Below are 18,725 nucleotides of genomic sequence, written 5' to 3'. Positions count from 1 at the left end.
GCTTTTAATATAAATTCAAGATGTAAAGCATTAATGCAAGCAAAATGTTTCAGTGAACACGTTTTCAACAGTTCAACTTTATAACAATTTTAAATAAACCTGTTAGATTTTTCTGAACAATGCCAGCATTCGGATTTTTAAAACATAAGTAAATTTATATTGACAGAAACTAAATGGTGTTTGTGACATTTTTATCATCCAGTAGAGTTCATCCATTCACTATACCTTCTGAGTTGCCCTGTGTACAAGTTTTTAATATTGTCTGTCCTCTGCTTTTCCTATAAGTTTGCTATTAAAACACATTAAACTCTCTCTATATGAATTAATTCATATATACATATATATATATAACAAATATATACATATATGTATGTATCTATATATATAATTCATATATACATGTATATGTATATACTATTATATATGAATTAAATGGTACAAGAATTAAGTGAGCACAATGGCTCAGTGGCTAAAGGGCCTGCAACCAAGCTTGGTGACCTGAGTTCCACCACCAGGTCGCACACAGGGGAAGGAGCAAGCTGACCCCACAAATCCTTCTCCCCTACCGCCTGTTTAATATGCAGTGCTGTTTTGCTGTCTGGGGTTGGATTTGGCTTTTAACAGCAGATAGTTTCTGTCACTCATTACCTCCCAAAGACTTGTGAGGAGATGCCTAGACCACAAAAACAAGGAGCCAGTCAGTATCACGGGGCCAAGGGCCCCTCTGATAGTCTCAGCCACAAGAACACGTGTTCTCTTCTGAGGAGTGACGGCCTCTGACTCCTGCTGAGTCAGAATTTCACTCAGCATTTCCCAAACCATTGAGGCTGGATAATTTCATGCTTTCAAACCATCACTATCACGAGAGTCCACTGCACACAGGACTCCCGTCGCCAAGAAAGCAGTTACCGCAGGGTTCCGCCAGGGCGGCCTGGGCTAGAGATGGGGAGGTGGAACTTCCCATTCTCCCTTTCAGAAGACGATTAGGAAAAGGGTCTTTAAAACTGGCTCTTTTTCTGACTGTTTACCCAGAAGGATAACACTTGTTAACTCTGAATGCTGTATTTTTGAAAGTGTAGCTGGTAGATACAAAATTCCAAAGGATTTTAATTTAAACACACAAAAAAACTATTCTGCTTTTCAAAAATGCAAAGTAAGCTTTTTTTTTTTTTTTTGCAAAGGCCTCACTGGCAAGTTGGGAACCTTTATTGTCTCAGGGTGAAGTTAGCACTTGTGGGTGAGTGGGTGCCTTCTTCTCTAGGTGCCTAGGTGGACTGAGCCCAGCCTTCCTGTGACTTTTTTGTGAAGCCATGGTTGTGTGAGTTAGTTCTACTCTGACCCTCCCATCCATCCGCACATCTGCCTTCACACAGCACAGCTGCTGCCCTGAGATAATTCATACGAGTGCTAGGCTATCTAGGGAAGCAGATAAGATCCTGTCAGTCTCCTCTGTGTGTGTGTGTGTGTGTGTGTGTGTGTGTCCCACACACACACGCCCTCAAGCGCCTTGGAACTGACCTGTAACTCATTGTGATCCTCCTGCAGCAGCCTCCTGAGTTCTACCATTAAAGGTGTGCAGGACTACCCCCGGCTTTAATAAGAAGAATTCTCTTGAAGAAATTGTTTCTTGTGGAAAAAAAAAAAAATTAAGAGTCTTCATTTCAAGAGGTGGGAGTGGGGGGAGGAAGAACTGAGCATTTTAGTGAGTCTCCTGTCTTATCCTGTAAGGCCAGCAGGGGGCACTAGCTTGTCATCTACAGAAGCTGGAGCCCTGCTGATAATGTAGTCTGGGAATCGGTAAGTGGCCCAGATTTGTGCTTTCCCCTAGTGCCAGAACCTATCCTATGGAGTAGTTAACTCACGTGCTTTCTATTAGAGTCACAAAATGGCATATATAACGGGGTCATTGGGAGACTTAAAAGTTGACAGATAGTCTGAGATACTAAAAGGGGTACACGAGGCTCGGTTGGTAGAATGTTTACTTAGCAAGCAGGAATTTCTGAATTCAGTTCCCAACACTGCAGGACATGGGGTGTGATGGTGAATGCCTGTAATCCCAGCACTCAGGCGGTGGAGGCAGAAAGATGAGAATTCAAGGTCATCCTTGGTTATATACTGAGTTCCAGCCAGCCTGAAGTAGGTGAGACCCCTGCCATCCTCACCTCCACTCCCCTCAACCAAAACGAAGCAGAAAAGAACATTCTGGAAGCATTGGGTATAAACGAGGAGGATCCTGGGGTACTGGTCTGCCTGGGCTGACTAGAGACCTGCTTCAAAAAAAAAATATGAATGAGCAAACACATTTCAAGAGGATGGATGCTTGGTTCCCTCACAATGCCGGAGGAACAGTTTTGTAGACAGCCCTCCTGCAGTCCGTGGTCAGTACCTTGGGATACCGGTCATCAGGTGTGAGGGACTGAGTGCTGCCCGCATGGAGTCCTTTTCCTAACTGAACCACAGCAGGTTTGTTGAGACAATAGTAGACGTGATGGAGACCCACCCACTAAGAGATATAGAGACCACCATCAGCCTGAGCAGTCCAGCACCAATCCCACACAGTCGCAGGCACTAAAGAACATGAGCATGACCCTCGATGGCTGCTTGGCCCTCTCTTCTCAGAAATGTGTGTTCTCCTCCTATGTATTTCCTATGCTTCGCCCATTCCCCTGTGGGTTCCCAGGCAGAAATGGTTGTGTAGCCTGGTGCCTTCACACTGTTCCTGGCCTGTAGGGTCTGCTCAGTACATAATTCTAACATAAGGGACAGGAAACACCGTAAATAATTCAGGACAGTGCCTCTACAAGTCTCAAAGTATGAAACTCAAAATATAGTACCCCTCTCCCAGAGGATGCCTGAGACCACAAATAGAACTGAATCCTGTATACATACTATGTTTTTACATCCATGTGTTACCTGTGATTAAAGTCAACTTATAAATGAACTGAAGGAAGAACAGTAGCAACAATAATAGCAACAAGACCGTGATAGCAACACTGTAGCTATAGTTCTACCACTGTGGTCCCTCCACACATTTCTGCCTTCTCCAGGAAGAACTCTACAGCTTCTCTTTGGCATATTCAAGTTGCCAACATCCCCGGGACTCTGAGGACACAAGTAAGACAGGGTGACATAAACACAGGGGTTGCCATACCCAGCGGGAGACCTGAAGACCAGCATAGCCACTAACCGGCTCACAGGCAGGTAGCGCATACCGTGTGAATACTCTAGACTGGCAGTGGATACTCTAGGCGGGCAGCGCATACCGTGTGGATACGCTAGGCGGGCAACACATACCGTGTGGATACGCTAGGCGGACAGCGCATACCGTGTGGACACTCTAGGCGGGCAGCGCATACCGTGTGGATACTCTAGGCGGGCAGCGCATACCGTGTGGATACTCTAGGCAGGTAGCGCATACCGTGTGGATACTCTAGGCAGGTAGTGCATACCGTGTGGATACGCTAGGCGGGCAGCGCATACCGTGTGGATACTCTAGGCGGGCAGCGCATACCGTGTGGATACTCTAGGCAGGTAGTGCATACCGTGTGGATACTCTAGGCAGGTAGTGCATACCGTGTGGACACTCTAGGCGGGCAGCGCATACTGTGTGGATACTCTAGGCGGGCAGCGCATACCGTGTGGATACTCTAGGCAGGTAGTGCATACCGTGTGGATACGCTAGGCGGGCAGCGCATACCGTGTGGATACTCTAGGCGGGCAGCGCATACCGTGTGGATACTCTAGGCGGGTAGTGCATACCGTGTGGATACTCTAGGCGGGTAGTGCATACCGTGTGGACACTCTAGGCAGGCAGCGCATACCGTGTGGATACTCTAGGCGGGCAGCGCATACCGTGTGGATACTCTAGGCAGGTAGTGCATACCGTGTGGATACGCTAGGCGGGCAGCGCATACCGTGTGGATACGCTAGGCGGGCAACACATACCGTGTGGATACGCTAGGCGGGCAGCGCATACCGTGTGGACACTCTAGGCGGGCAGCGCATACCGTGTGGATACTCTAGGCAGGCAGTGCATACCGTGTGGATACTCTAGGTGGGCAGCGCATATAGTGTGGATACTCTAGGCAGGCAGTGCATATGGTGTGGATACACTGAGCAAAGCATGATTCACTTTCCCCGCACGCCGAGTTGGATGCCGAGCAGCTGCAAGCTGCTGAGGAGGAGTTTGCCTTGAACTCTTGGCTGCTCACTGGTAACTGAAACTGTGGCAAACCAAACTGCTCCTCAGCAAAGGTTCCGGTGCTGACCATAGATGCCACAGAAAGAGACAAAGCACCTGTGTGCCTGGGGTTCTGGGGTGAGGCGTCTGCTTTGCATGCAAAAGGCCCTCACTTCAAGTCCCAGACTCACAGCTCCTGCCGCCATGCTAGATAGGACATTAGGAGGAAAACTACCCTGTCCAGTCCTGAACACCTCACAGTCGTGCAATGACACATGCAAGAATGTCACTAAGAACTGGCAGGAACTAGGGTGAGGGGACCTGACAGAAACACTTCAAGGGGCCAGAGAAAGCTCAGGGGATGACACTGAGGCTGCCACTCAAGAGAGTCTCCATGGAAGAGGGAAGAAAAACCTGGCAGGCGGTGGTGGCGCACGCCTTTAATCCCAGCACTTGGGAGGCTGAGGCAGACCTGGCTCGGAGTCTGATAGGGAATCTTTCCTTAGGAGAGAAGATCCTAGAAAGCCTCGCTCCCCAGTCAGGAGAGCACTTGGTTGGAACTCTGAGCATGGACTGGAGGCAGCTGAACCCACAGAGCAGCCAGCGAGCCCGACTGACTGTAAGTGAGGCAGCACTATTCCAGTCTGGGGTGGGGGAGGGGCCATGGGAGGAGATCAGAAACCCTGCAGAAAGGAAAGGCGCCATCTGTGATTGTCTGGTTGGAGGTTATGGTGAGCCCTGCTGGCTGCTTGCTAACTCGGGGGAAATGGAAGGAAGATGGGCTGTCACAAGACTTCTGTACATCGAGATTCTCAAGGCACCTGAGGGACACCTAAATCATCAGGCTACAGCTGAAAGAGGAGAGTGTTTCCACGACTGCCTGTACCATAAAATTACTTTGAATAATAACAGAGGTAGGCGTGGGCCTCGAGAGAAAAGCCAGACAAGGGTAAAACCCTGGGTCTGTGTGCTTGTGGAAGGACAGCCATGAAGATTGAAAAGGAGGAAGGAAAGAAGACAGAGATGGGAAATGTCCAAGCCACAGCAAGGCCAGGTGAGGGCCCAGGCTTCCTGCTTTGGGCCGTGAGGGAAGTGTGACCGGAGACTGATTCCTGACCACTGGTGGCCGCTTGCCCTTTCAGTTCGGGAAAGAGTTGGGAGGAATTTGCCACCTTGTCTCCCAGCTGTGAGTGGCCCCTGTGTGTGAGCCTGTGTTTGTTCTAAAGCATCTAGAGAGCCTGTGAAGTAAGCAGAGGGCCCCACCATTTTCCCCACGCATGTCAATAGCAAGCAAGAATCTGCACAAGATTGAAGAAGTGGCCTTCCTGCAGAGGCTGGTAGCTGTCCCTTTCGCCCTGGTGCTTGTAAGACCTTCAGTGTCTGTGGCCACTGGGGTGGGCGTACCTTCTGTTAGCCTTTCCATTGACTTGTTTTCTGCCTACTGATTTTGACTGTTCACCAGGAAGTGTGTGGCACTTGCTGTGTGTGTGTGTGTGTGTGTGTGTGTGTGTGTGTGTGTGTGTGTACCCACTCCACCGTAGAGGAGATTTAGAATCAAAGGTTGTATTAGTCAGGGTTCTCTAGAGTCACAGAACTGACGGGTCGTCTCTATATAGTAAGGGAATTTGTTGATGACTTACAGTCTGTAGTCCAACTCCCAACAGTGGTCAGCAGCAGCTGTGACAGGATCTAGCAGTTGCTCAGTCCCACAAGGCAAGCAGGAGAAGAAGAGAGAGAGTAAATCTTCCTTCTTACAATGCCCTTATGTAGGTCTCCAGCTGAAGGTGTGGCCCAGATTAAAGGTGTGTGGCACCATACCTTTAATCCCAGATGACCTTGAACTTGGAAATCTCTCTGTCTTAATCTTCTAGGATTCATAGCCACTATGCCTCAAGGTCTCCATGCCAAGATCCAGGTCAGAAACTTGTATCTCCCAGCCTCCAGATTAGGGTCACTGGTGAGCCTTCCAATTCTGGATTGTAGCTCATTCCAGTTATAGTCAAGTTGACAGCCAGGAATAGCCACTACAAAGGTCTTTAAAGTCAGGGGAAGTTGCAGTTTTAAGGGCTGGCAGCAACCACTTGGAAAGCACACTTTCTGTCTGGTCAGGGGCCAGTGATCAGCAGCAGGACCCTAAGGCATCCTGAAGCTAGGCTTTTACAGTGAAACATGGTCTTCACTATTCAGGAAGGCTCCCGTCCAACCAAGAATTATGATGGAGATGAGGTTGGAGAGGTGGCTCAGGGGATACACTGCGAGCCACACCAACAGGAGGACCTGAGCTCAGTACTCAGCATACACATAACATGCTTAGCATAGTAGCATGAGTGCTAGGAAGTCGGGGACAGAGGCTCCCCAGAGCTTGCTGGCCAGGGGACTAGCCAATCGATGCCCTCCACATTCAGTGAGAGACCCTGCCTCAAAAACCAAAATGGAGGGCTGGCGAGATGGCTCAGCGAGTAAGAACACTGACTGCTCTTCTGAAGGTTCTGAGTTCAAATCCCAGCAACCACATGGTGGTTCATAACCACCCGTAATGAGAGTTAATACCCTCTTCTGGTGTGTCTGAAGACTGCTACAGTGTACTTACATATTATAATAATAAATAAATCTTTGGGCCGGAGGGAGCAGAGGTCCTGAGTTTAATTCCCAGCAACCACATGATGGCTCACAACCATCTGTACAACTACAATGTACTCATATACATAAAATAAATAAATATTTTTTAAAAAAAGACTGCTGCAGGCAGTCACAGCTGCTCTGACGAAGGTGGTAAAGGCTGTTGTGCTGTGAGGACAACACCCTACAGGTCACTCTCAGCCTTCACGTGGACCTATCTGACATTTTTAAGCCCTGCCACCCAGCTCAAGAGCGCCTGCCTGTCTGTCTGTGGTTGCACAAAGTACCACAAAGCCTTCCTGGGTTCTTCCAGCCTAACTAGGATGCCAAGGCCACGCCTCTGGGAGTCAGCCAGGGCGGGGCTCCTGGACCTCCCTCAGCTTTCTGGGCACCCTGCCTATCACAGCTTCTAATATTATCACAGGTTCAGAAAATAAAGAGAAACGCTCTAGTGGCTTTGAAAACTGTTGTCCCCGGAGAGCAAACACCCAAACCGCTCCTTTTCCCACCTAGTAGAGACCTTCCTCAGAAGACGCATTCTCTTCCAGAGTTGCTTTCTGTTTCAAGGAGTGGGGATTCAGTTCATCACAGGAGGAAACATTCGGGCAGATCTTCAAATTCATGGCACACGTTCTGCACGCTCCTCCCAGGAAGACAGCAAGAACTGGTGGTCCCTTTGCTGGGTGTCGGAGCCTGTGGAGATAAGGCATCTGGCCCTGCCCAGCCAGCTAGAGATGTGTGAGGCCCAGAGAAGAGCCCAGTCAGGAGGCTTTGATCCTGGAGGCTTTTGTGCTCTGCCAATCCCCCCTGGGCTGGAAACATTGATCTTATGAAGTCTGCATGTGGATTTCAAAAGGAAAGGGAACAAGCAGGCCAGGTCTGCAATACGCGGCTGTTTAAATATGAATGATGAAGCGGGGAGGGTGGACGACCTTCAGCGTAGTGAACACACAGTTCATGTTTGGTCACCAAGGAGAGAGCTGAGCAGAGACGAGACTTTCCTGGTACACAGCAGTTCCGAGAAAACAAAACCACATTCATTATGTGTAGTGGGCTCGTTGGCCTGGCAAGCTCGGTGCCATCAGCCCGAAGCTCTGTTTTCTTTTCTTTTCTTTTCTTTTCTTTTTTTTAAATTTTAATTAGGTATTTTCTTCATTTACATTTCCAATGCTACCCCAAAAGTCCCCCATACCCTTCCCCCCATCCCTACCCCCCACCCCACTTCTTGGCCCTGGTGTTCCCCTATACTTAGGCATATAAAGTTTGCACGACCAATAGGCCTCTCTTTCCACTGATAGCCAACTAGGCCATCTTCTTATACACATGCAGCTAGAGACACGAGCTCCGAGGGGTACTGGTTAGTTCATATTGTTGTTCCACCTATAGGGTTGCAGACCCCTTTAGCTCCTTGGGTTCTTTCTCTAGCTCCTCCATTTTGCACAGGCAGATAATAAACAGGACCGGACGACTTCAGCTCATGCACGCACAGTTGAAGGAGTGAGCCTGGCGCGCGTGCTCTCGGGCTCCAGGTCCATCAAGTGACTTCTCTGTGTTACCAGAGCCCGTGCCATTTCTCCCCAGCTTATTTTATCTTATCAATAGCTTCACCCAGAATAATTTTTAACAAAAGAGCAAAAAAGAGCACCGTGTGGAAATAGCACCTAAGAAACAGATCGGAATTTACTCATGACACAGAAAATGGTCCTTTGCTATGGATACCACACAGAATTTGAGTGACTAAGAGGTTGGTAGGACGGTTCAGCTCATAAAGATGCTCACTACACAGAGCCTAATGTCCGGAGTTCAGAACCACATAAAGGCAGAGGGAGGTTACAGCTGACTCCAGAAAGTTCCTCTGATCGCTCCTGCACAGCCCCTGCCCTATACACACACCATGGATGGACAAAGACAATTAAAAAAATAGAGCTGAAGCCGGGCAGTGGTGGCGCACGCCTTTAATCCCAGCACTTGGGAGGCAGAGGCAGGTGGATTTCTGAGTTCGAGGCCAGCCTGGTCTACAGAGTGAGTTCCAGGACAGCCAGGGTTACACAGAGAAACCCTGTCTCGAAAAACCAGAAGAAAAAAAAAATAGAGCTGGAGAGAGGCTCTAAAACACATGATGCTCTTGCAGAAGATGAGGGTTTAGGTCCCGGTTACAGTTTCAAAGGATCTAACATCCTCTTCCAGCCTCTGTGGGCACCAGGCTCACAAATGGTGTAGACATGTGTGTAAGCGAAACACTCACACACATAAAATAGGGGGGAAAAAAAAGAAGTTATTTTCTTAAAAAAAAAAAATTAGAGTGATTAAATGGGAGGCAGAGACAGGCAGATCTCTGAGTTCCAGGCCAGTCTGGTCTACAGAGTGAGTTCCAGGACTAGAGCTACACAGAGAAACATTGTCTAGAAAAAGGAAACAAGACAAAACAACAATCAAACAAGAATCTGGACTGTGGGGACTGAGGAGATGGCTTGTAGGTGAAGTGCTTGCTGCACAGTGTAAGAGCCCAAGTTCAGATCCTCAGCAACTATGTGAAAAATGCCAGCCACCCTGTGCACCCAAAACCCCATGCCAGGAAGCTGAGACAGCCAGATCTCAGGGCTTGCTAGCCAGTTACTCTGGCAGAAATAGGTTTAGGGTAGAGAAATCTTCCCTGTTGCAGTAAATAAGGTGAAGAAATGATTGAGGAAGGTATCCCAACATTGACCTCTGGCTTACATGCATATACAAACATAGACACATACATACATACACATATATATACATACAATGCATACACACATATGCATGCATACACATGTATACACACATACATGCATGCATACACACGCACATACATACACACATACATATACACACATTTACACACATACATACACACACATACCTACATACACCTGCACACATAAACACATACATACCTATACACACATGCATACACACATACATACACACACATACATGCTTACACACTTACATACACACACGCACACAAGTACATACACACACACACACACAGTAAGGTGAGAGAACGAGGGGAGGGCCATTGTATATCTGGTCAGGCACATGATAGTTGGGTGATGGTGGGCAAGGGGTTATTTTCTCTTTTCCCCTGATTGTGAGTTGACAATCAAGGCTCCCAAGAAGAGCAGTGGCACAGGCAAAGGATCAGAGTACTGCCCGCCTCCTGGTAAGCCCTTAGTAAGCACAAAGTATCTTTAGTATTCCCCATCATCCAAGCTTAACCCACAACTCACAATCTCCAGAGGGCCTTCCCTCAAACACCCAGGCCTTCTGCTTCTTCTGTCTCTACATTCCTCCAGGAAGTCCACGGTGCAGCACAGCCTGGTTATTTCAGTATCCCACATGCCCCTGTGTTGTTATCCTCACACGCTCTGCAGGAATGTAATTTGTTTTTATTGGACTTCCACAATTCAGAGCTCAGCCCAGAGCATTTACTGGCACACAAACATCCCCTAGTTAGTACACTGGAGGGATAAACAATTAGGAAGAACAGAGCGGGGTGGAGTTGTCTATGGGGACTATACCAAACAACCGAGGATGCGAAGGCGCATGCGCAGAGCGCTTAGGGCGGCTTCACAAGAGAGCACCGAGCCAGAAACAACCAATGTCCCTCTGTAGGGTGATGATTAAACCAGCATTCATCCATACCCTGGGCCAGGACTCAGCAGGGGGAATATGTTAACGATTTGCTAACACCAGAGTAGAAAGAGCCAACCCTAAAAGGTTCCATTCAGTATGTGTCTGATACATGGTTTCATTATGTAGCCCAGGCTGGCCTTGAGCTCTAAATCCTCTTGCCTCATCCTCCAGCATGCAGGGGTTGCAAACTCTGCAGTAGAGAGAACTATCTTAAAATGGGGGTGGGGGTGGGGCTACAGAAAGGAAAATGGTTTGGTTGATGGTTCCAGCATTTAAAAGAAGCAGATGGGACAGACTGGCAGCTTGCTGTGACAGAGTGTTTTGTCTTGATGACTGCTGTGTTAGTGTCCCTCCCTGTGATACTCTATCATTGTTCTGCAAGATGCTGGCAGCAAGGGCACTGGGCAGGGAGAGATACTGCGCAAGGTCTTGTAACTACATGCAAGTTTACAATTATCTTCCAGTAAAACACGTAGTTAAACACGTTTAAAGTAAGCCGGTGGGAGCAGAGAGCATAGCCCTGGATACTCTCCAGGAGATGCACAGGAAGCCTCTTCCAGAAGGCTTTCCATTTTCAGAATTAAAGTTTATCAACCGTAGATTAGCATGTTTTATTTCCATGGAACTTAGCAGAAACAATGTCTAGTCACAGTGTGTCCCAGGATTTTCCCCTATCTAATTACATTAGGGCAGTGGGAGGACAGTGATTGGGCAGGGGAAAGGGAGGCAGAGCTAAGAGTTGCAGAGAGACAAAGAGAGTCTTGGGGTGGGGGTGGGGTGGGGAAAAGGAAGATGGTGGCTGATGTGAATCAGTGTGGCTATGACTAGCCACAGGTTGTTATGATATAAAGGTTAGAATATTGGGCAGCTTTTATCATTATCAATTGGTTCTGAAATTATTGTATTGGCATCTTGTATATTGAGAATTTGTTGATATATAAATCTGATTGGTTAACTGTAAGCATTGAGTCTTGTTTTTACCGGGTTACTGGGTATTGTGGTATCAAAACACGAGAATGGCGGATCTATTTGGTTACTAGAATGTGGGACAGAGCCGTAGTGTTGTGGCTCTATGGTGCAGGTACTAGAGTGGGAACATGGCCCTGTGGGGCCAGAGAGCTGGTGGGTTGAGAGAAGCAGAAGTGAGGAGAGTTGGTGGGTTCATTTTTTAATATTTCCCTCAACAGTGAATGGTGTTTTTTGTGTAACAAGATCAATATCCTCACTTTAAAAATGTTTAATATTATGTGCAAAGGTGTCCCTCATGCATGTGTGTCTGTGAGTCATGTGCACTCCTGATGCCCAGGGAAGGCAAAAGAGGGCATCTGAGCCCCTGGAATTGGAGTTAGATGTGGCTATGGACCACCATGTGGGCGCTAGGAATAGGACCCAGATACTTTGGAAAAACAACCAGTGTTCTTGACTGATGAGCCATCTCTCCAGTCCTGAGATTTTTCACAATTTCTTAAGTTGGAGAGGTAAGCAAGTGATGGTTTTTCCTACTTTCCTCTTGTCTCAGACTGGAAAACTCAGAAGGAACCAACAAGAAGGTGGAGGAGTTGGGGGAGGGGGGGTGCCATGTGTGCAGCAGAAGAAAATGTAAATGTATATAATATAATGCAATTATATAATATACAAATAGAGAGTGAGTAAGAAGTGTTACAAAGAGACCCATTGTTTGTACACTAGTGAAACTTTATTTTATTTTATTTTATTTTTTATTTTGATTCAGGTAGACCTCAAGCTCGCTGTGTAGCCAAGGATGACCTTGAATTTCTCATTCTCCTGATCCCAACTTCTACGTGCTGGGAAACCAGCATGTGCCACCATGCCTGTTTTATGCAGTGCTGGGCATCTAATCAGGACATCTCGGATGTTTGGCAAGTGCTCTGCCAACTGAGCTACATCTTACACCGTTAACATTAAAGATTGTTCTTTGCGTCTGATGCTGTGATAAACACCGGGACCAAGAGCACCTCAGACAGGAAAGGGCTTATTTGGCTCATATTTCCGGGTCAGTGTCCATCACTGGGAGAAGTCGGGGCAGGAACTCAAGCAGGAGCAGAGGCAGGAACCTCTGAGGAGCGCTGCTCACTGGCTCCTGCTCAGGCAGCCATCATAATACAGCCCAGGAACTCACAAAGTGCCATCATCAAGAAGATGCTCACAGACCAATCTGATGGAGGGACTCTCCTAACTCAAATCCCCTTACATTATCCTGGATTGTGTCAAGTTGATGGCTGATGCTAAGTAAGAGGAAAAAAAAAATCTTTTTTTTTTTTTTTTTTGCCTATAATAGAGATGACCCATACCTACTTGGGAGGCTGAGACAGGTGGATTGCCACAAATTCCAGAAGGGGTCGGGCTGCACAAGGATAGCTAGGGCTACAGAGTAGCAAGACTTTGTGAGAAAAAAACAACCATGTAACTGACCAACCAGGCAAGCAAACCTATGAACATTTTAAGAAGTCCAAAACCAGAAGTAACATGGCAGAAAAAAGGCTAGAACCCAGTCAGACACTGTAGAATCCAACCATGCATAACCCCATACTCTATTTCCATGTTCTAAATTCAAGGCAAGGGGTGGGGTCATGGTTCTTTTGGTGGAGGGCTTGCCTAGCACGCAGAGGCTCTAGGCTTGGTCCCTACCACTGCGGAACAAACACAAGACCATAAAGCAAAACAAAACAAAACAAACAAACAAACAAACAAAACACACACACACACAGAAAACTCTGAAAGCAAGGCAGGTCAGTGTTCCTGGGGAGTGCTGGGCAGAGAGGCAGCTGTGAGAGGCTGCACCTACCAGGGCAGTGGGCTCCTGCAGGACCCCAATGGGGAGCTATAAAGTAACCTTTGGAAAACGCTAACACAGAAACAAAACTATTTTGTTAAAAACTGTGGAGAGCAGACTAGGGATGAGAGCTGACCAGCTCTCTGGGGCACCCCAGAAACAGATACCCCAGAACTGGACAGACGCCCCAGAGAGAGCTTTGCATAAGTGTTCCAGCCAACAGCTATCCTAAAAACCAGCCCTGAAAGAGAAGTCAGACAGGAGCCAGGAAATGGGACTAAACATTGCAGGATAGCACTGACACCTCCGGGATTTCTGGACAGGGCACCTCTTTCCTCCGCTCTTGCCTCGCTTTACCCATCCATACAAAGGGCTGTATAAAGGAAGCAACAAGCAACGCCAGGCCATCCCTACTTTCCCCCTTAATCTCGTGTGGAGGCTGAACACATAAACAAACAGGAAATCACACCTACAGAATGCAGGAGCTGCTGGGGAGGCTGGCTGAGCCAGTGTGTAGCAGACCAAGAACTAGCTGTGCCCATTCCCGCTTCCCCGTGAGTGCCTGAGTGCCGGTGGAGACGCATGCACGCCCAGAGGAAGGGGTGGGAGCAGTGGGAACTTCACTTTTTCGGAGACATTTTTGCCTTGCACAAACAGCCCCACAGCGCGTGAGTCAGAATTTCCGAAAGGCATAATTTTAGTGCCCCTTCTTGCGGTTGCCTCTCCAGGCTGTCTCTGAAAGGGGAGGCCTCCGCGGGCGGGGTTTCCTGTGCTCAATTCCAGAGATGACAACGGGGCTCTCCCCAAGCCGTTTGCCAGTATTTTCTTTCCAGATACGTTTTTAAACTTGGTAGCAGCCGTTAATGTCTTCTTAGCTGAGAATTTCGCCCCACGCTTGTACAGCGTCCTTCTTCCAAATGCGTGGGCTGCTACGAAGTGGAAAAGGAGATGGCTGAGTGTCAACCGCGTTTGCTGCCAAGCCTCATGGCCTGAGTTCGATCCCCAGGACCTCCACATGCTCACTGCCGCACTGGACAATTCCTTCAGTTAAATAAAAAAAAATGTAATTAAAGTTTTTTTTTTTTCAATTTTAATTTTTACTGGAGCTAAGGATAGAAACTGTGTGCATGCTAGGCGATGCTCTACCACTGTGCTAAGTTCCCAAGACTAAAAATATTATTTTAAAAAAAGTAAGTGCGGTGTGGAAGTAACCACCCAGTGTGTTCCACCCAGAGCCACGATGCCAATAAATACGTATACATAGTGAAGTCCGGTTTTGATGGATGTGCATATCAGCCTTATGAAAAGCCAAGAGAGTGTTGTGAAAAGTATCAAGTCAAAGATAACAACCTATCAATATATATGTAACACTGTGTGTGTGTGTGTGTTTGTGGTGTGTGCTTGCATGTCTCCATGTAGAAGCCAGAGGTCACCATCTACCAACTGTCCCCCTCTATCCCACCTTGTTTCTCTGAGGCAAGGCCTCTCACTGAAACTTGGAGCTTGTTTCAGTTGCACTGGCTAGAGAGAGAACCCCTGCAGTCCACATCCCCTGCCTCCACTGCCTTACAGATGTGTGCTATGGCGTTGAGCTTTTATGGGAACATTGGTGATGAGCACTCAAGTCTTCATGCTTGCCCAGCTAAGTACTTACCCACTGAGCAGTCTCCCCAGCACTTTAATATCTGATGGAGTTCTGGGGTTCATATTTACCGTTTTTATGTTTTTACCTGTGCAGCACCATTGCTGTCCCCCTCCAGTATTCTAAGGGGTTAACTGACTCACTCGGTTACTACACAATAGAAAGGCAAGGCTTGGAGTTTGGGTTCCTACTGCTCTGAAAGGCTTACCCATGGAAAGGACAGCTCATCTCTGTAAACCCTTCCCCACATTCCCAGAGACTTGCATATGGCTGGCTCTGGAGATGTTAGTTAGATGAAACACTTGGCACAGCCATATGCCAGAGATCCTGGCCATCACATCAGACTCAGAACCATAAAGCAACAGCTCCTGCCAAGCAGACCTGAAGACACCAGGCAGAGAACCATACAAGTGTCTGTTATTAGATTAGACCCTTTTAACAGAAGAGGGAACCGGAGTTGAGTAACCAGCTGCTGGCTGTGAATTGGGGTGATTGGCACTGTCATCTCTGGTTTTTTGCTTATGGATTGTTTAGTTTTGGCTTTTCAAGACAAGGTTTCTCTGTGTAGCCCTGGTTATCTTGGAACTCCCTCTGTAGACCAGGTTGGCCTGGAACTCAGAGATCTGTCAGCCTCTGCCTCCTGGGTGCTAGGATTAAAAGGCTTATAGCCTGTCTAGCTGCATTAGGTCAGCTTTCACTGCAGGTATGGGACTTTAGAGGGCCAATTGCTTGCTCCAGCTATTCACAGAGGTGGCAGAGACAGCTCTATCCCAGAACAAAGTGCCTGAGCCCTCAGTGTCTGGCTTTTAAGACAAAGCTAATTACATTCTCCTAACTGCTCAGAGGAGGACGGTAGTAAGGATTTAACAAAGGGATGCAGGTTGAAAGCCTTATCCAAAGGTGAGAATTATAGTTACTGTAAGTCACTGCTTGCTTGGCTGTTGTGCTAGACCAGGGGAGGCCCTTTGTGTAGATCTTCTCAAAGTAATTATGTCTTAATGAATGGGCTCCAACTAAGGCGTGGTTGAGCCTCTGGCATTCTGCTTCAAATTGGGTCCACCTCCAGTGTTAAGCTTAGAGCTCTACTTAACTCTGCCTCTTCCAGAATACTCTCTCTCTCTCTTCCCCTCCCCCCACCATTACTCTCTGGTTTTGTTTGACAAATTAATCTCCTTAGGACAATGGCTTTTACATTTATTTATTCTGCCAGCTCTGCCAAGAAACCACAGAAGGCGACCGTGTGACTGACCTTGGGCTTGTGTTGAAGACTTTGTTGTTATCTATTAAGTGGACTGGTCACTCCTAGGTCGTGAAGACAGACTCTCACATGGTACTAGGTTTCCAAGTTGTGTTCTCTTTAGCAGCAGGCGCTTCATTCAGAAGACCCAGACTCAATCGGAAGGATCTGTTGCTGCCTGAAAGAGATAACTCTGGAGCCCTAGGGTGTTTTGTTTTGTTTTGTTTTGTTTTGTTTTGTTTTGTTTTAGTGAGGTTGAACAAGGTCTGAGGGCAGGGGAAGGGAGCCGGCCTCTTCTTGAAAATCCTTGAAATCCCACTGGTGGAGTTAGAATGGCCCTAGGCAGTTACAAGTGCAAAGGCCCTGAGGCAGAGAAGAGAAACACTTTCTCTTCCGAAGCAAGGTTAAGTGGGTGGAGCCCAAAACAAGGATTGGCCAATGACATGGGAGGATGCTGATTGGTTGGGGGGCGGGGGAGGGTGAGCAAGGCCAGGACACCAGAGAGAGGAGATGGACATTCTTGGGCTTGGGCTTTTTGGGAAGTTCCCATGCAGTATGGGTGGCTAGAAGACTGAAGAGTGGGAAGGGCTCTGTAGAGTGCCTCTTTCAGGTTGACTGATGGCTGCCATTTCATTCTTGTACTTGGTGCTGTTGCCTGTGTCGCTCTCTCTGCTCTGTGAGGGTAACACCTGCCATCCTCTGATCCCCTCCCCAAGTCTGGACAGGTAGGATAATAGCTTCCCGAGGGCCTCCTCCTGGGTGGTCCCCACGACTCTTTGGAATGGCAGGAGGCAGATGAAGACGCTGGATCGGATCTGGATTGGCATGGACAGACACAGTATTCCCGCCCTCCTGAACTTTGGTTTGAGAATTGTAGCGGGGAGGTTCGTCCTCCGCCCTGGTTCCCCATTTGCAGTGTGGCGGGGCTCCGGGCGGGTCCCTAGGGGGGCGGGGCAGTCGCGGTGTTCCCCGCCCCGCCCTGACCCGGCCCCGCCCCGCCCCGGAGCCGCCCGGGACGCAGGGTGCAGGAGGGACTCGGCCCAGCCGCCGGAGGCGCCGCACTCCGTCTGCTCCGGGCAGGGTGAGTAAGGTCAGGGCGGTGGGAGGCAGCACGGGGCTGCGGGGTATCGCGCCCGGTTCTCCAGCGTACCCCTGTCTTGACGCGTCCCCTGGGATCTGCGCCGCGGGAAGTCTGGGGAGCAGGGGAGGCGCGCGGGGGCGGCGGCCAGCGTGACAGCTGCGGGCGGGCGGAGCTTCGGTTCAAATGCAACCGCTCCACCCGCTGCGAAATCCTGGGCACCCTAGAGTCTTGGCCCCAAGACGCCGCAGTGCTGGGGGCTGCTCCTCCCTGGGGCCAGGTAGCTTCTTCGGTCTCCCCTCTTCGCCTTTAGAGGCTGGCAGACTTGTCAACTCACAGGTCCTCAGGTCCCGGAATGTCCCATTCTGGGAATTACGAGCTCGCCAGGGAGAGCCCAAGAGCGCGCAGTGAGGAAGGGAAGTCCCACCCGGCGCGCTCCGTTTCTTTCAGTCACCTTGTTGTGCAGACTTGGGCCAGCCGCACAGCCTCGCTGATCCCCATCAAACCACTCTAAGGGGAACTTATATGTTGGCTTCGCTTGAAGTCAGATCTGGAGCCCATTCCCTGGGTGGGTGTCTCACACATCTTGGTTGGCCTCTGCTTCAAAACTGAAAAGTGGTGAATTCAGCCCAGGGTTCGTGACATTTAATCTCTTTGGCTTTGGGACGTATCCCCAGTGACTTGGAGCCCTGCTTCATCTCTGTAGGGATGGCTTCTTTCTATAATGGATAGCCAGGGTATGCTTGTGGGGTGACTTTAGTACCAAAGGGGGGTGTCACACCCCATCCTTCGTGGGTGGGAAAAAGCGACTCTGCTCAAGACCAGTGTGTCATGCTCGTACTGCAGCCACACAGGATAGCCCCTTTCGTGTACCCAGGAGAGAAGAAACAAGCAGAGAGAGGGGGCGTGACTTGCTCAAGGCGGCACAGTCTAGATCCGTTGCGCAGGAACTTGGCTCTCTTGAAGAGCTTTCTTAGCCTCGCCTCTTGCTGGGGGAGTGGGGAGGGGCCAACAGCTCATAGGGGGCAGGAGCTGGGAGGTAGGAAGGTGATCTATGCCAGCGGGCTGTTTTGCTGGGTTTCCTGTGAACTGTGCCCCAGAGGGACACTCTAGCACACGTGGGCTCGCACATTCCCCGGGCCTGCTGACAGTTACAGCTGAGCCAAGCTGCTCCCCGCGTGCCAGAGAGGCCCCTCTGGGGGTGGCTGTGTAGGAATGTACCAGGAGGCCTTATTTCTGGAGTCACTGAGGGAGGGATGAGAACCCAGGATCCTTTGTCCCCTCAGTGCGGCAAAGACCTCAGGGTGTGGCAGAGCTGTTCTGCCTCCATGGGAACAACTGCCCACTCTCCTGGGGGTCTTTGCACGCTTTCGAGTGACTATGGACTTAGCCCTGTCTGGGCAGCCCCTCCACCTAGTGATACAGAGACCCGTGGTTGCTCAGGGAGCCTGGTGTGGTCACATTGGACAGCATGACTGGGCAGGGAAGTATTACCTCCAAGGGACTGTGGAG

The 18,725-nt window shown here is 49.1% G+C and overlaps 1 protein-coding gene and 1 long non-coding RNA gene across 5 annotated transcripts in view; both read left to right on the top strand.

The window, feature by feature from the left end:
• The first annotated feature begins 450 nt into the window (after positions 1-450).
• On the top strand, positions 451-14,524 carry Gm46375. 2 transcript variants are annotated; one of them, XR_003950255.1, is made up of 2 exons: positions 451-4,799; positions 12,195-14,524. It is a non-coding gene; the product is annotated as a predicted gene, 46375 (long non-coding RNA). The 2 variants fall into 2 exon arrangements; XR_001780683.2 differs by having other exon boundaries at positions 451-5,234.
• A 2,095-nt stretch (positions 14,525-16,619) lies between these two features.
• The window catches only part of Syne3 (spectrin repeat containing, nuclear envelope family member 3), an 80,655-nt gene continuing 78,549 nt past the window's right edge, over positions 16,620-18,725 (top strand). The window contains exon 1 of one of the 3 annotated variants that reach the window (XM_006515652.4): positions 16,620-17,216. In XM_006515652.4, coding sequence (XP_006515715.3) covers positions 16,931-17,216 — 286 coding nt within the window. In that variant the 5' untranslated portion in view covers positions 16,620-16,930. Of the gene's footprint in view, positions 17,217-17,397; positions 17,494-18,725 lie in introns of those variants that run through there. The other 2 variants (XM_006515653.3, NM_172500.3) reach the window with 2 other exon arrangements.

This window comes from Mus musculus, chromosome 12, assembly GCF_000001635.26.
Source record: "Mus musculus strain C57BL/6J chromosome 12, GRCm38.p6 C57BL/6J".
NCBI lineage: Eukaryota > Metazoa > Chordata > Mammalia > Rodentia > Muridae > Mus > Mus musculus.
Note: the sequence above shows the minus strand (reverse complement) of the source record. Positions and strands in the feature narration are given on the sequence as shown.